Source organism: Hesperophylax consimilis, chromosome 2 (genome assembly GCF_061612785.1).
Source record: "Hesperophylax consimilis isolate HC1 chromosome 2, BYU_Hcon_1.0, whole genome shotgun sequence".
NCBI lineage: Eukaryota > Metazoa > Arthropoda > Insecta > Trichoptera > Limnephilidae > Hesperophylax > Hesperophylax consimilis.
The window spans coordinates 11,698,538-11,716,279 of record NC_142837.1 but is presented as its reverse complement, the minus strand read 5'-3'; the positions used below and the strand labels follow the sequence as shown (position 1 = coordinate 11,716,279).

General features: G+C 35.4%; 1 protein-coding gene across 1 annotated transcript in view; it reads right to left on the bottom strand.

Annotated features, from left to right (window-relative positions):
- Positions 1-3,875: 3,875 nt before the first annotated feature.
- Hinfp (Histone H4 transcription factor) overlaps positions 3,876-17,742 on the bottom strand; it is a 34,018-nt gene continuing 20,151 nt past the window's right edge. Inside the window, exons 13-14 of the mRNA XM_089646044.1 lie at positions 12,452-12,646; positions 3,876-4,967 (exon numbers count right to left, since the gene is read on the bottom strand). Coding sequence (XP_089502170.1) covers positions 4,451-4,967; positions 12,452-12,646 — 712 coding nt within the window. The 3' untranslated portion in view covers positions 3,876-4,450. The remainder of the gene's footprint in view (positions 4,968-12,451; positions 12,647-17,742) is intronic.

The window sequence follows — 17,742 nt, the reverse complement described above, 5'->3', positions numbered from 1 at the left end:
TGGGAGTCACGTGTGATGGATGCAATCGAAATGTTTGCATTAAATGTTCGGGCTTATCCGCAACGGAAACCAGATGCCTAGAGCTCAAAAACCGCAGAATGAAATTCTTGTGTCCTGAATGTGAGAGTGGCCTTCAACAAATACCTGTACTACACAAACTAATTCGGGACCTCCAAGAAGAAGTCAACGCCTGCAAAAAACAGCAACAAATGCGATGCACAGAAGACATGATTAGTGAACTTAGCGATCGGCAATCCCGAGCAAAACACATAATTATGTTTGATATCTCTGAGTGTGACTTGCCAGATCCCGAACAACGCAAATTACAAGACACCGAAGAATGCTGGAAAGTTATAGGAATCATCACCAGCACAAGTCAAAATAACATAAAAGTGCTCCGGCTTGGAAAACCTTCAGCAGAAAAAAAATTCCCTCGCCTGATAAAAATAATCTTCCAAACACGGGGTGAAGCTTTAGCCATTCTCAAAAATAAAAATAAACTAAAAAAACCAAACTCAATCAAATCGGATCAAACTCCGATGCAACGGCAGCATTTAATTGATTTAAGGAATGAGCTGCATCAAAGAACAGAAAAGGGGGAGAAGGAATTGACAATCAAATACATCAAAGGATGCCCTAAAATTATAAAAATTCCAAAAAACATGTAAATAATTACATAGTCAATATCTCAATACTGTATACGAACCTATGCTCTCTCACACGGAAATTTGATCTTGTTCTTGCACAAATAAACCTTATAAAACCAACAGTACTAATAGTGACAGAAACGTGGCTAAAGGCAGAAATACCAGATACGTTAGTGGATCTTCCGGATTACACACTCTTCCGCAAAGACCGTCGAATTGAAAAACGAGGAGGTGGTGTAGCAATATATGTAAAGAAAAGGACCATAGGCTTGACAATCTCAGCCCAGGTGAACAAAGCCCTGGAAAACAGTTCTAGTAATTACCCACAAATTGACGCATTATTCATTGACATGCAAATAGACCATCTCAAAACTATCTTAGCTGGTGTCTACTGCCCACCAAATGCATCGTACGAAAACCACCAAAAATTATTACACCAATTAAAAAGAATAGCTGACGTGTCAAACGTAATAATCCTTGGAGACTTCAATTATTCCAAATTGGTATGGCCCATTAAAGAAGTGCGTAATTCAAACAGCCCCGAGGCCTTATTTGAGGATATGTACTTGAACAGTAACTATTGGCAATTGGTAGATAAACCTACAAGATACAGGGACAACAATACCCCATCTCTATTGGACTTAGTCCTGTGCAATGATGAACATCTCATTACTGATATAAAATATCTAGCACCTATAGGCAAAAGTGACCATATATGTTTGTTGTCAACTCTATAAGTAAGTACCAGCCATAACAACGGATCCTCCGGCCCGAGAGGCAAGAAGCCGAGACCCAACTATCACATAGCAGATTATGATAAAATAAATGAAACCTTAAGCACTCGTGATATAATGTGGTCTCTCGTGGAAACCACTACAACTGAAGAAAAGTGGAACTTTTTTACAAACATGTTTGAAGAGAAGATTGTGTCAAAAATACCACTATTCAAAGGCAATAAAAACCACAATAAAAACAAACCTTGGATCGACAAACACATACTAGCATTGATTAAAGAGAAAAAGAAAGCCTGGGATGGTTATAGATTATCCAGAAAACACATGGGGAATGTAAATGAGATTGAAAATGAGTATTACAGAGAATATAAACTGAAAAATAACTACCTTTTGTCGCAACTAAGAAATACCAGAAAAAACTTTGAGCAAAAATTGATTGACAGCGGACAGAAACCATTTTACAGTTATATAAGGAAACAGATTGCCTCGAAAGTGTCTACTCCAACCATACTATATAACTTTTCTAACGAAACAGTTGACAGACATAGCGAACATCCTTGCAACACAATTTGAAAAAACCTATGTAAATGAACCAGACACCAGTATACCAACAAGATGTGTATGTAGATAGTTCACTATGCGAAATAGAATTCACTCCATCAGCAGTTTTTAGATGGGAAACTCCCTAAAGATTGGAAGAGAGCTATAATTACATCTACAATCTACAAAAAAGGTGATAAACTCAAACCAGCAAATTACAGACCTATAAGCTTGACTAGTATTATCTGCAAAACCATGGAAAGAATAATAGTGGACAAGATACGCTCATTCCTGATCAAACTTGACATAATCTCAAACAAACAACATGGATTTGTGCCAAAAAGATCCACGACTACCAATCTCATTCTTAACATAGATTACTGGACAAACGATTGGGACAAACGGATTCCCACTGACATAATTTATCTCGACTTCGAGAAAGCCTTCGATACTGTTCCAACCAATAGACTGTTGGCTAAACTTAAATTCCTAGGCATAAGAGGACGACTTCTCGAATGGATCAAATCCTTCCTTACTGGGAGAAAATTACAAGTTCGAATTGGCAACCAAGTGTCATCTGAGCGAAATGTGACCAGTGGTGTCCCTCAAGGATCAGTTCTCGGTCCAGTTCTGTTTATTTTGTACATCACGGACCTGCATACTATAATAAAATCAGACTCCAGCTGCTTTGCAGATGATACAAAATTCTTTGCCAACCCACACACTCATCACAACCAACTGCCAAACGATTTAAACGAAATATATCAATGGACAAATGATTGGCTTCTAAAACTCAATGTCGAAAAACGCACTGTCCTACATGTTGGAAAAACTAACCCTACACTTGCCTACAAACTTAATGGAACACCTCTAAAATCAGTGACATTACAACAAGACTTAGGAGTTACCATATCACAGGACTTGAAATGGGAACCACACATCGCTGGAATTGTGAAAAGAGCAAATTCACTAACATATCTAATCAGGAAAACCTTCCTTGACCTAACACCGGACATGATGTTAAAAATATATAAAACATATGTGCGACCTCTCCTGGAATATGCTTTCCAAATATGGAGTCCTTACTTCGCAAAGGATATAAATCTGTTAGAGAGAGTACAGAGACGTTTCACTAAAATACCAAGAGCTCTGACACTCAAAAAAAATTACCAAAACGCATTTTGCATTTAATCCTAGAAAACAAGTAGTGGATGCTTGGAACAAACTCCCACAACATGTCATCGATGCAACAAATATAAATCAATTCAAAGCTCTATTGGATTCACATTCGGAGAGAAGAAAGGACTTAGTTCAAACTTAAAACAACTCAATTACTGTCAAACTTGTTGTGAAATCAGATATGAGCGCATCAGCAGAATAATAATATGTCATTATTTAGGTATTAGGCGTTCGGAGTTGTTATTTTACCGCCGGTCTTTTTTGTTGATTTATTTACGGGACATTACTTACTATAAAAAAATTAGTTTGCGTAATTAAGCACGTTAATTTAGAGAGTTAACAATGAGCCACGTGTGCATTCAAGTCCTGTCCTTTTATGCGAGAAATCGTGATATTTGATAGTTATTTTTGGGAAAGAGAATTCAAACACGCCGTACAACACACAAACATCCTAAAATGCTTTTTTTCATTTTTGATATTTACCTTCCCTTACTATGTTGTTGTAGCTGGAAACAATTAAATATTTTTAATTAATTTTACTTGTGGATTTTAAATACACATATTACGTAGTACTAATAACTATGTGAACAATACTAGAATAAACTTCATTTAAAAAAAAAACAAATTTGAATCCCACTTAAGAAGTTTTTTTTTGTCCAGTCCCTTGGAAAACTTCATAAGAGAGTTTCACTGTAATATCAAAGTTTTATACAAAAAGATTTAACATATTGGATTTGAATAAAATCAATTTATTAATAAGAAAAATTGAATGATATATTATAAATACACATGATAATATAACTGAAATATTGTTTATGATAATTTACGTTCTATCAGTTTGCCCAAGCTCCGTGCCCAACTCTGCGGTAGGTAACAAAGCACATTTTCCCGTGTCTCCCACTTTGTCACAACGGTATTCACAAGAGCCCAAGCGCCGAGCAAACCAAATTGGCAAAGCAGTATTAATAAGATCCACACAAATATCTACCTTTGCAGTGTGAATGTAGGAAAACGCCAGTCAAATTTGAATGATTTGAATTACAGATTGTTGAAAAAATCGAGTTATATATTAAAGGTAAAATTAAAATAAACACTTTATTTTGAATCCTTATTGCCACAAATACCTTCCTTTACCGACATAAGACGTCGCCCAACCAAGAGGCGACATAGTCCACTGATTAGTACACAGTACAACCAGCAGGTCCCATTATGTATATAAAAAAAATTATCAAGTTATAAATTTTAATTTCAATATGAAACCGAATTGCCTACAATAAAGTCTAATGGATGAGTGGTGCCCGGCCCTCTGGTGACACAAAATGACGGCAAACATACATGTAGATAAATAAATCAGTCCAACATAACTTCTTGAGACTCTAAAACTTCGGTCTTGACAATGTTACCATGTTGATCAACATCTGCAATAGATATCTCTATATTTTTTAATTGTGGTAAAGAATTGGTGCTGCAGGCATCCGTTCCGAAGAGTGAAAAGTTTTTAACGTCCGGCATATCATCGCCCTTGACGGAGGGTTGAAGTTCTTCCGTTTCCTGCTTAAAAGTTTTCTTTTTCTTGGAGGGTTTCGGGCACACTTTTCTTCGTTTGTTTACTTGGAAACACTCGTTGATTTCCACATTTTCCTTGATGGAAGTTTCTTGCATCGCTAAGATGGTTTCCATGCTTGTGGATTCCTGATTGGGTAGCAGGATTACGAAGGATGCTGGTGACTCAACGGAGGCAGTGGCACGTTGGACTACTTTGCAGTTTGCATCGCTGAGTTTGGTTACCTCTTTTGGTTTAACTTCTGATGATATATTAACTTGAGATTTACAAAGTCTGTAGATTTTATCTTCTCCTATAACATACCTGTAAAAGAAAAGAATAGATTAAAACATGGTTAACTCTTTTCTTTTGCTTTATTATTACAACTGGGAAAAAGCTTTTGTTACACAATAAATATTATGTATACATATGTGTACCAGGAAGGTCCCTTCGTAAATACTTTGGATGCTGCGCTTTCCTTGTTTTCTAGGCTTAAAATCAATACAATAATTATTATTATCCATATATATACTTAAGAATCAACCTTTGTTTACCTCATTTATAACATTTCATTTTTATCCATTATCAATCAAGATTTTTTATTACACTTGAATTTGAAATGAATAAAAAATAAAAAGTGTGTCAAAAGTGTTTTCTATGGATCCTATTCATACGGTAATCTGTCACACTGTGAAAGACATATACTTCAAGGCTGTTTTAATAGTATAGAACGGTACCGGTCGCAATTTTTTGTTATTTTCTATCATACTGAACAATAATCAATCTGCTAAAAAGATCGATATCTACAATGGATGTGACTTGAGCATGTATTATATATATGTCAAATGCATAAAATATCCGACAACAGATAAAATAAGGTCTACATAAAATGAGGTCTATATAAAATGCGGACTACATAGAAGGCGGTCTGTGGCAGGACAACAGGCCCACTAGTAATAATAGTTGAACATCGTATATTTGTACCTACAACAAATATTATTATCTAGATCTTATCTTATTACTAAATCTTATGTTGACAATGACCTTCTTTTTGTTTTGGAGGTAAAGTGTGCAAAGTTTCATCAATCGCAGAATAAAACTGTAGATTTGTATACAAATAAAGGCCACGCCGGGACACTACTTTACGTGTATATAGATATTAATAGATAATATATAACTGATCTCCCCGGCGTTGCGCGGGCTTTATGGAGAGTTTTTAAAATCAGATGTAGACACAAATATTCATCGACTAGTAATAAAATACTGCTTTAGGGGGTATGAAAAGGGGATGGGTGTGGTTTTTTTTAGAAATCTCTTTTCAGATCGGTTTGGTTTTTCGAAATCTCATGTGGACAGTAACTTTCCTTTTGTTTTGAAGGTCAAGGGTGCAAATTTACACTAACCTCAGAATATAACTGTAGATTTGCATACAAATCAAATCCATTTATTAATTTTATTTTCCCGCCACAGACAGACAATAAACTTTATACATTAGACATTCGCTTTTGAATTACCAGCGTTTACACGTAATAAAAATAAGAACTTTTTATAAATCACTACAGTAAAGAGTTCACCCTTTTTTCTACATTCTAAAAACTAGGTGCATTATGTTGTATTTCAGAGATGGATTGCACTCCACCAAAACCTTTGAAAGGAAAATAGATCACGTCAAAAGGAACTGTTTGCTTTAGTATCCCTTTGTAATCATTGGTGGGTCTACGATTTGTATACATTACACTGATTTTGTTTCTTCTAGACCAAAGCCTCTAAATTCTTCTAGTCAGGATTTTCGGGCAGATATTATAACGCTTGCAGTCTCTGGATAAAACTCTTCGCAGAACATCAGTCAAATTAGTTGATATTTCACAATATTGATCGAACCGGATACAGAGGAGTAAATCGACAAATATTATTGCAACTAACTTCTGTTTTGTGATTTTTGGCTTAGTTTAACATTTTTGCGTAAGATTAGGTACTCAATCAATGTCAATCTCACGATGTCAATGTTACGAATGTGAATTTTGAAAATAATAATTATGCACATAAAATCCTGGTTGTAGGACAAATCGGTTTTGCATTTATCAGAATGAATCGGTTTAAAGGTCAAAATTCTGAAGATCTGAAAAAACAACAATAAACATAAGATTCTTTTATAACTCGATTCCCGTGAAAATTAAGGTAAAATGTCACTCCCAAACTCAAAAAAGTTGGGAACCCTTCTATTGAATTATAATTCATAAATTTATCGGTGAATGGCTGCGGCGAAAGCGTTAAGATCAAAGCTTTTAAACAAGTGGTTCTTTGCATCGGTTTACAGCCAGTCAATCACTGACGGATGGAAGCTTTCTTTGGAAGGGTTTACGGACGGCCAGTCGTGGACGGGTGGGTAATGGTAACTGTTAAAACAAATCGTTTCTTTGCATCGGTTTACAGCCAGTCAATCACTGACGGATGGAAGCTTTCTTTGCAAGGGTTTACGGACGGCCAGTCGTGGACGGGTGGGTAATGGGTAACTGTTAAAACAAATCGTTTCTTTGCATCGGTTTACGGCCGGTCAATCACGGGCGGATGGAAGCGTTTTTAACGGTTTACGGGCGGCCAATCGAGGGTTGGCATATAACCGTTTAATGAGAAAACGTTTCTTTACGTAGGTTTAATGTCATGTAAACACACAGACACGAGAAACTGTGTGGAGTGGATTCTCTGTTTCACTCTGTAACCACAAAACTGGAAAGAGTTTGATATTATGCACATTCAGTCCTGCCTGCCTAGTTCTGCCTAGACTGAATAAGTATTCGACAAGAGCATCCGAAGCACAAAAAACGACTTTAATGCTTATAGGCGTAATGCACAGAATAGCATCCCTGAAGCGAGTGGATTGTTTTAGTACGATTAGAAATTTGTTTGCGTGACCATTTTTGACAGTTTGGCTTGAATAACTGAAACCGATAGAAACATTGAATATCTTCCGATTACATATTCAAATTAATTTAATTTAGGATTTATGGAGCTAATATGATGTACTATTTTTGCCAGAAATTGTATCTTTGTATCTTATGTTTGTGGACTAGTCTATAGATTTGTATATTTAATAGGTAGTAGGCAGTGGCGGTTCTTCCCTTAGGTCAATTGGTGTTTGACCCCCCAAAATTATAAGACAACAATAATAATCAATTATGTGCATCAAAACAACTGGTCTAATTCTTATTTTATTTAAAATGTAACGCGAAATAGCGGCGGCGGCGAGTGACTACCAGTGACATCTGTTGTCTCTAATAGAAGCTTTCATTCACAAGTCCACACGATTCGCCGGGTCAATTTAAAGAATGTCCTCTTTGGCATCTTCTGTCCCTATGCGCGCCATAGAATAAACGAGATGGCACTATATTTTTCGTCGAAGTAAAAATTAGGTACCGAAGAAAGCTTAGGGACGTTTAGGTCATGACCGTGGGGGTGACAACACGATGAATATTATATGTTTTACAGAGATGGTGACATAAACAAATGTCGGTTTTTCATTTAAACGCTTGTACTGTGTGGAACGATGGTTGTTTTTCAATTGGATAGTTCGAGAAACGTTTGGAATAATTATTTATGTTATTATCGATTTAGAATGAAGCTGTAGAATGAAACAAAACAAAAAAAGTAAAAGATCATTGTCAAATAGAATCAAACTCTTATTTTATTTACTTTAATGTTGTGCACAACTACATTAAAACTAAACATCTTAAAAATAATTTGCCGTAAGTAGGTACATGGATTGTGTATTTATTTCAATGGAAATATTATAACAAATTGAAATAGATAATAATATATGGGCACACATTTTTTTCAAATGACCTGCCACGACTGGATCCTTAGAGCCGCCTCTGGTAGTAGGTATGTATATACTTATAGCATCCCTCAAACAAAAAATCACAGACCGCCACTGGTAGATACATCTTGCTATTATAATTTTTTTTTATATTGAGGCACGTAATCTAAGCTTATACACACATATAACTTTAATCTACATAACTCCTAGCTCCTCATTCACAAGTGTTATCTATTCTCTCTCACTCGTTACACTAGATCAGGGGTCTCCAAACTACGGCCCGCGGGCCGTATCCGGCCCGCCAGTGTCTTCCATCCGGCCCGTGACATCTTATGACCAGTGTCATCAAGGATCCGCGACAGCTAATGGCTAAGACCTTGCTCAGAAGGGGCGAACACTCCGCAAATTTTTTCGTGCGAATAAATAAATATGCTCGTTGGCGAGGTACTTGGCACCAATACATTGCGTCCACAAGTATCGCGCGAATATATCAAGAGGATTTTTTTGAAAAAATCTTTATTTGATTCGCAATGATATCAAGGTCTGAGAAACGAGTATCAAAAATGATCTTCAAAGCTACGTTATCTAAAGCTATATTTTCATCCCTGAAAATTCTATTGTCTACCCCCCCCCTCCCTAGGACAGAAAATATGGGTTTTTAGAAATTAAAACGGTTTTGGCCCTCTGAACTCACTGGAGTAGTCAATGTGGCCCTCCGGCTGAAAAGTTTGGAGACCCCTGCACTAGATGCACAGTTGAAACTCTTGTGCAGGATTCACATATGAAAATTCAAGATATGTGTTGAAACACGTTTTGCTGTTCGCAACTGACGACTTTTAATCAATCACTAAAGGTTTTACATTCTTATATCTAAATGGCGTTAGTAATCTACAGTAGTACTATATATTAATTTTGATACAGATATTGACACCCCCACTTATCAAAATAAATTAAATATACAGTTTATTAATTAGTTACAACGCCAAGTAACATAAATAGTTCATAAACTTATAATGTTTTACATAGCATAGACCTTTAGTCAGTATGTCATCAGGCATTTCCTCAGTAGGGATATATTTAATTTTAACATATTAGTACTTTACAACATCTCGAATATAATGACAACGTACATCTATATGTTTTGACCTACTATGACTTTGATTACTTAAAGGTAACTTTAATGCACTCTGGTTATCGCAATACAAGTCAATTACATAAAGTTTATCAGTAATTTCATGCATCAAATTCCTTAAGTAGACAGCCTCTCTGGAAACCTCAGATAAAGCAATATATTCCGCCTCCGTACTGGACAAAGAAACTGTTTTCTGCTTTCTACTTTGCCAAGAAATAGCTGAACATGACATCATAAAGCAAAAACCAGTATAAGATTTCCTATCTAATGCGTCACTCGCCCAATCACTGTCCACAAAACCTTGTAGATCATTATTATTATTACTATATCTTAAACAGTAATTCTTAGCACATTGTAAATATCTCAACACTTATTTTGCATAATTCCAATGTACATGATTATAGCAATTGTTGAATTGGCTAAGATAGCTTACAGAATAAGCAATATCTGGTCTCGTTAATACTGCTAAGTACATCAAACTTCCAATTAGGTTTTGGTAAGGAACATTAGGTTAACATTTATCCGTTGACTTAACCTTAACGTGACCAAATTCAATTTAGGCTCAATTGGAGTACATTGTGTTTTACAATCAGACATCTGAAATTTAGAAACTAACTTTTTTAACTTTAATACTTTTCCCCCACTTTTGTTTACAAAACCTTCAGGTAATGACAAAGCAGTACATACATCTAAATGAGTAATACTCATTCTCATCTCAACACAAAGGGCAAACAATAATCTACGGGTAGAATGTCGCACTAGTTTACTGGAGAAAAAGTATCTGTGTAGTCAACACCAGTTTTCTGTGAAAAACCTTTTGCCACAAGCCGAGCTCGAAAACGCACTTTATTTTCAATATCAACTTTTTTATTAAGTACCACTGTACCACTCTACCACTGTAAGCACATTTTGCTCTGGCGTATAATAATTAGATTTTTGATGTATTATACCAGCCTGATTTAGATAATTCTTAAAATCCTTATTGAAAAATTCTAGACCATTTGTCTGTTCTTAATATTTTAACTTTCTTACTAAGTTGATTTTCAACAACTGATTTAAACTCTTTAAATCTGTAGAAAACTTCACTCTTCTGCTTCAGAAAACATATGAATGTCATTCAACTATAATCATCAATAAATAGTAGGAAATATCGAGCACCATTTAAAGAACTTATTTCCATGGGTCCACAAATATCACTATGAATTCGGTGAAGCGTTTCTGTACTTCGCTCACCCACATGAGAAAAGGGTAATCTCATTTGTTTTCCCTCACAACAAGAAATACATTGAGACTTGGTTATGTCAACGGTACTATCATAATTCAAACCATCTACAATACCGTTTCCCATTTTTTGCATATCTTGACTGTTAATATGTGCTAATCTTCTATGCCATAATTTTCCATTAACAGGAGCAGTCAACAAACAACTTTGTGATTGTAAACTCAATTTATAACCTTCTGACAAATCCGCAGTTGCAACTAAATCATTGTTCTTGTTTCGAATATAACAATGCTTCTCTTCAAATATGACATTATTTCCATTCTTGATAAGTTCACTCACGGATAATAAGTTGGTTGTCAAACTAGGCACACATAGCACATTTTTAACTGTTGTATGATAATTTAATTCCAACACAATGTCACATCTCGGGAACAAACAACTGGCACTTTAGATTCATTGGTGACAGCTATTTCTGGAAAACACAATTCATGTTGTTGTAAAATGCGCACTTGCCCCTGAATCAACGTACCATTCATTCTTGTTATTTTCCATTCAGGAAAACAACATTAAAAACACATTTACTTTTTAACAATGGACACTGATTTCTATAATGTCCATCCTCTTTACACCTGGAACATGTAATTGTTTTTGTTGTCACATCTGCCACTGACATTTTGTTTGTCTTTGACGGACCGCCATTTAATTTCTTTGGCTTAGTGTTGCTAGAGGAATATTTATATCTCGATGCAAACGCTGTCCCTCCGCTGTCAAAATAACTAGGTACTTCCATGTCGAGTAACTTTGACTTTATGACGTCAGCTGTTATCAAAATACCGGAATGCTCAACTGCCATTACCATTGGTGAATAACGATCTGAAAATCCTGCTAACAATAATGATCCTACCCACTCGTCTGTTATTGTAAATCCTGTGCTGTTTAACCTTTGAGTCGTTTCAATCATTTGTGTGACATATGAAGCCATAGAATCAAACTTTTCAAGTCTTATCTTAATCAAATGTCGAAGCAAGGTTATTTTTCTTGACAAACCAGAGTCATCAAACATGTTCTTTAGTGTATTCTATAATTGTGACGAACTCTTGGTGTTTTTTATATGCACGTACAAAACTGGATCGATCGTTAATATTAACTTTGCTTTAGTTTTTGCGTCATTAGCGGTCATAGCGGTTTTATTTCAAAATCTGCTGTGGGTTTGATATATTTGTCCATACCTTCTAGCACCAATAAATTTTCTGCTGGAACACACCAGTCATCGTAATTCTCCCTGCCTTTTAACTTTGGCACACTTGCAATATAGTTCATCGTCATGTTTCTGCGAAACCACACACACAATTTATCTATTTTACACACTAAAATAACTAATAAATCGAAAAAAGTAGCCCATAACCTGTTGAAACACGTTTTGCTGTTTGCAACTGACGACTTAATCAATCACTAAAAGTTTTACATTCTTATATCTAGATGGTGTTAGTAATCTACAGTAGTACTATATATTAATTTTGATACAGATATTGACAATATGAATAAGGAACTTATCACATACTTTGAGTGTCTGAAAGCGGTGGTACATGGAACATTCAACAGGCACGCTTTATTAAAATCAATATAAAAGAAGACCATACTTAAAGCGCACGGCGCCTGGGGGTGTGGAGTAGCCATGCTTCCTGGTGAGATGGACGGTGAGTGCGTAGCCGCGTGCGTACTGCTGCGCGCACAAGTGGCAGGCGTACACACGACCCTCTTTGAAGCCGCGCCATTCCTTATGCGTCTTGTTGTGGCGGTTCAGGTGCCTCTGCAGCTCACCATCCCGCACGGACCTGAAACCAAATTCAAGCTTATATTTTAATTGTCTTGCTATTGACGTTTTCTCTAACAATAGCAGGCAATCTGGAAAGCTCGAAGCAGACGGTGCTGGTGTGGTCGGCGGTCATTTGCAAGATATGACAACTATGTGATGTTTTAAGGATTTAAAGATATGGTGGTTGGAGTGTCCAACAAGTTATTGAAAAATGAAATTGAGAAATAGAAATGCAAAAGTAATCAGGAAAAAGGGAGACTTAAATTTGTTGATAACCTCAGCCTATTTCAGATTGTTTTCCTACATACTTTTAACAGAATAAGATGAGAAATTAGTTTTGTTGCTTAATTCCAGATTGGTGGCGAACTTACAACATATATAACAATTTTCTTAGAGCTAGAATGTTGAAAAGTGAGGTTAACTCGAATTATGAAAGTGGTGCGCTAGTCTTCATTTACATATCTATTAAATTATAGTTTTGCTCGAATTAGACTGTACTTACGATTATAACAGATTCTAGAGGCATCATGATATTCTGTCAGAACAAAATGTTTATTGCAAATATGAGAATTTTGGTAACCAGACAATTCATCACAACTTAATATTACTTTTTAAAGGTGTGTTGAATTGTCATTGTGTTGAGTTATCAAGGAACTGACAATTTTTTTATCAATTTAAATTCATGTATTTTTGAGGCACAATCCACTTTTTTCCTATCCACTGGAGCTTACTTTGGCGATTTTCAAAATCTGCGAGCTTACGCTAGCCAAAACGTAGACAGTTTAAAGAGATATATATATTAAAAAAAAATTAGGAATTATCAAAGTTTCCCGCGTCTTCGTAACTGCGATATTCACTTAACTAGCTACCAGTAGTTTTACACAGCAAATGGTTTCCCCGTTTTTCAATAGATGTCTCGCATCTCTGTACAATAGAGGTGGGCAAAATTGATTGAATTAATTCAATGAATTAATTAATTAATTAATTAATGAATTAATTCAATCTTGTAACACACTTGATCTGATTCTCATTTTCAAAAAGAATTGAATCTTCATTCCTTATCGTCAGCATTTTTTGTATATATTTGAAAGTTAAATTATTTCATGATAATAAGGTAATAATTAATAATGATGTTCACTAAATTATTTAAATATTATAGTGTTTCATAGAAATCTAATTAAATATTATTACGGTACTATGGCGGCGCGCCGCGGAGTTTATATGTACTGTGCCCTGTCGCACTAAATCACGTATCTAGTATCCCGCGTCCCGCGCCGTAATCCAAAACACTCTTGTCATCGAGTCCCCAGTCAAGGTATTGATGAATTTATTTCTTATTCCGTTGTGACGTCACGCGTCGTAGACCAAATCCTATGTCCCATGTACCGAGTCTGTCCGGACAAGCGCTCAATCCCAGTCTCAAAGAATAAGTGAAACCGAACAGAGACAGTGACACAGAGAGATTCGAGACAGAGTTCCCAATTCTCTTTGCTTACTAAGGTCCGTCCGCACCGTCTGCAGAACGCAAGTCATTAATGTCACAGCAAGACACAAAACACTTACTAGGCAGAAGTTCCCAATTCATTGCACTATGCCAGCTGTCAATCGGTTCGTCGTTAGTCCCCGCGTGGCTGAACCTTCGATTTAGTACCTAGTCAGGTGAAAACTTTCTACTTCGGAATCTCAATCCTAGTAAAAAAGCGAAAGTATCTCCTATATTTTTCTCCCTTCCACATCCGAAAATCATGCAATAATTATGAAACAAAACGATTTTTACGTTATTGTTCTTAAAATTATGTTTTTGTATGTACCTTCCTACTTGTAGACGTAAAACGAGATCAGTTGGCTGTCGAATTGTGTGTGATAATCACAAGTAATTTGTTTTGATTTCTGCATTTTTGTACTGAATTGTATATCACCCAATTTCAGTCTTTCAATCAGTTTTTATTTGGCGCATGGATTTAACATTACCATTGAGGTAAGTACCTACAAACATTAAAATAAATAAATATAATATATATTTGGTTGAAGCTTATTCCAGGTGACCGGGTCGATATACAAAAGTGGGATAATAATAATATCGTTCTTATTATTGCTTTAAAAATGTATCTCATTGCCACTAAATGACTAAAATAATATTTGTTTATGTAAAGGTTACCTTAAGGTACCTACTTTTGTAGTAAATATGTAGATAGTTTTAGGAAGAAAGATAATAATAATTTTTATTCTGGGATTCAGTTTGCCAGCATTATTATACAAAAAAAGAAAAATCGAGTGGGACTTTTTATTTTTGGTATCGTCTGATGTTTTACCTTCGTTTTTTAAAGGAAAAAGCAACATATTGAATAGCCAAAATGTCTTCAAGAAAAAGGAGCGAACTTTGGTGTCACTTTTCTGAAGTAGATGGAGGGAAAAAAGCGAAATGCGCGCATTGCTCCACAATTTTGAGCGCTGGAACAGGCTGCATGGGAAATCTTAATAGGCACTTAAAAAATAAACACCCGACTATTCCTGTCCAGGTCCAGCGCCCTGCGTCTTCCATGTCCTTCGCGGCACCCATTTCAACGGGACGTGAGCGCTCACCAATAGGTTCAAGAAATCCCCTGGACGAAAATAACATTGCCGCCGAATCTTCTACGACTTCTGTTCCAAGACAGTTGAGACAGCAACCAGGAATAAGTGACTTTTTGGTTACCAAGAAAATTCCAATAAACAAGCATATTCAAATAGATTTTGCGTTAGTAAAAATGATTGTTACCGAATATCATCCATTACACCTTGTAGAAGAGACCAAATTTATAGAATTTGTTAATACTTTATGCCCGGAATATCATTTACCGAGCAGGAAAACACTAACTTGTACTCTTATACCAAAGATGTACAATGAAATATACGCAACTGATCAAGCAAAAATAGCGAAAGCTTCGGGTGTTTGTCTTACCACCGATGCGTGGACCTCTATAAATAATCAAGGCTTTCTAGCTTTAACTGCTCACTACGTTGATGAAAATGCCAAGTTAGCATCAAATCTTTTGGGCATAGTAGATTTTAATGAAAGGCATACCGCTGAAAATTTAAGCTCCCTGCTGAAAAGTAAAGTGAATGAGTTTAATTTAGGTTCACGAATAACAGCAATTGTAACAGATAATGCCGCAAACATGATTGCGGCTGTTCGTTTGGGTGGTTGGCGGCACATTGGTTATTTTGCCCATTCGATTAATTTGGTTGTGCAGACATCCATCAAAGAAATACAGCCTACTTTAAGTAAAATTAAATCAGTGGTAGAGTATTTTAAACGGAGCTCTCACGCCCTTTCTAAACTTCAAGAAGTACAACTTCAAATGGGACTTCCTCTATTAAAGTTAAAGCAGGATGTCCCGACACGCTGGAATTCTACTTATGATATGTTGTTAAGGGTAGTGAGAGTTAAACACGCTATTATTTCAACATTGGCTTTAAATCAGAGTCAAATCATAATTAGTCCACGAGAATGGGACATGATTATAAAAACCGTGCCTATTTTAGGAGTATATGAAGAGATAACCCGCGATATGTCCGCAGACACTAAAGTCACATCATCCAAAATAATAACTTATTGTGAGGCGATGGAACGACATGCCAATAGCCAGGTTGTGGACCCCGATTTGTATCCAGAGCTTTTTAATTTAGTTGAAGTTTTGAAAAGTCAAATTAAAAAACGTTTTTGTGATGTTGCTGGTCCAGGCTTAATAGCTGAGGCTACCATTTTGGATCCAAGATTCAAAAAGATCCCATTTAATGATACCACAAAATTAGAAAGGGCCGTCAGTAGTATTAAATCAAAACTCTCCGATTTAATATTCAATTCCGAACAAGTTCGTCCGATACTAATTGAACCTGAACGTCCAGAACCGTCTACTTCCAACACCACGTCAGAGTGTCAGTCAATTTTTTTATGGGCAAAGCACGACGAGAAATTTACAAGCTACCAAACCGAAACTATGTTTAACCCCACAGCTGCTGCAACTATTGAATTTGACCAATATTTACAGGAAGAGCTTCTTCACAGAAATTGCGATCCGCTTGAATGGTGGAATGAAAAGAAATACAAGTTCCCAAATCTGTATATTTTATCAAAAAAGGTTATTTGCCTAATGGCCACCTCAGTACCATGCGAGAGAATATTCTCAAAAGCAGGACTTACTCTCACTGAGAGAAGATCACGTTTAACATCTTCAAAACTAGCCGAAATATTATTTTTAAATTGTAATTTGGAATAACTTTTTTTCTTCAACTTTTAAACTCATGGATACAATTTTAATTTCAGTGCTATATTTTACAAAAGTAATCAGTAATAATACTAATAATGATATGCGTAAATTATGTGGCTTTTCTATGTCTTTTGTGTGTGTAATCGTAATGTTATGTTATGACAATTAGAGTGTCTGTATGTTTTTTTTATTTTAAATTTTGATCTGTTATTGAGTATTCTATTATCTACGTGAAATTTCCTATTATTTGTCCTCTGTCTGTAATATAAAGGCAGCAAGATTTTATAAACATTTTAAAATCCGATGGCTTCATCCTTTGTTGTATTGATATTATTTAGAATAGACACTTGCCTTTCTGGTATATTATTTTTGTTTAATGTTTTTTGTATTTAAAAATGGTTTAAGTATTTTTATTTTCAGTATTAGTAATATTTGTTGGTGGTTATTGTTTACGAATACACATATCACGATTTTATTAGTGACTTGTAAAATTACTTTTTTATTTTGTTTGTAAAATAACATATTGATTAAAAAGTTTGTAACATGTTTATTTTGTCGTACGACAATTTTTTTAATTAAAGTAACTCCAAAGCTCTCCTCGCCTTATGAACTCTGTGCTATAAAGTGTAAAGCTTACAAATACAGGTTTTCTAAGTAAAGTTATAAATGTACTTCTGCAATGAACAAAATAAATCGCTATATTTGATATTTTTGTGTGTGTATTTAAAATTTTTTTTTCAAAACGAACACATATCTTTGATTGCGAAAAAATCCTTCATTATTGCTTTCTTTGAGGTTCCTAAATGTGAGCATTCTAGATACAAAACCAAAATGAAGTATCGAATCAAGGAATTAAATGAATTAG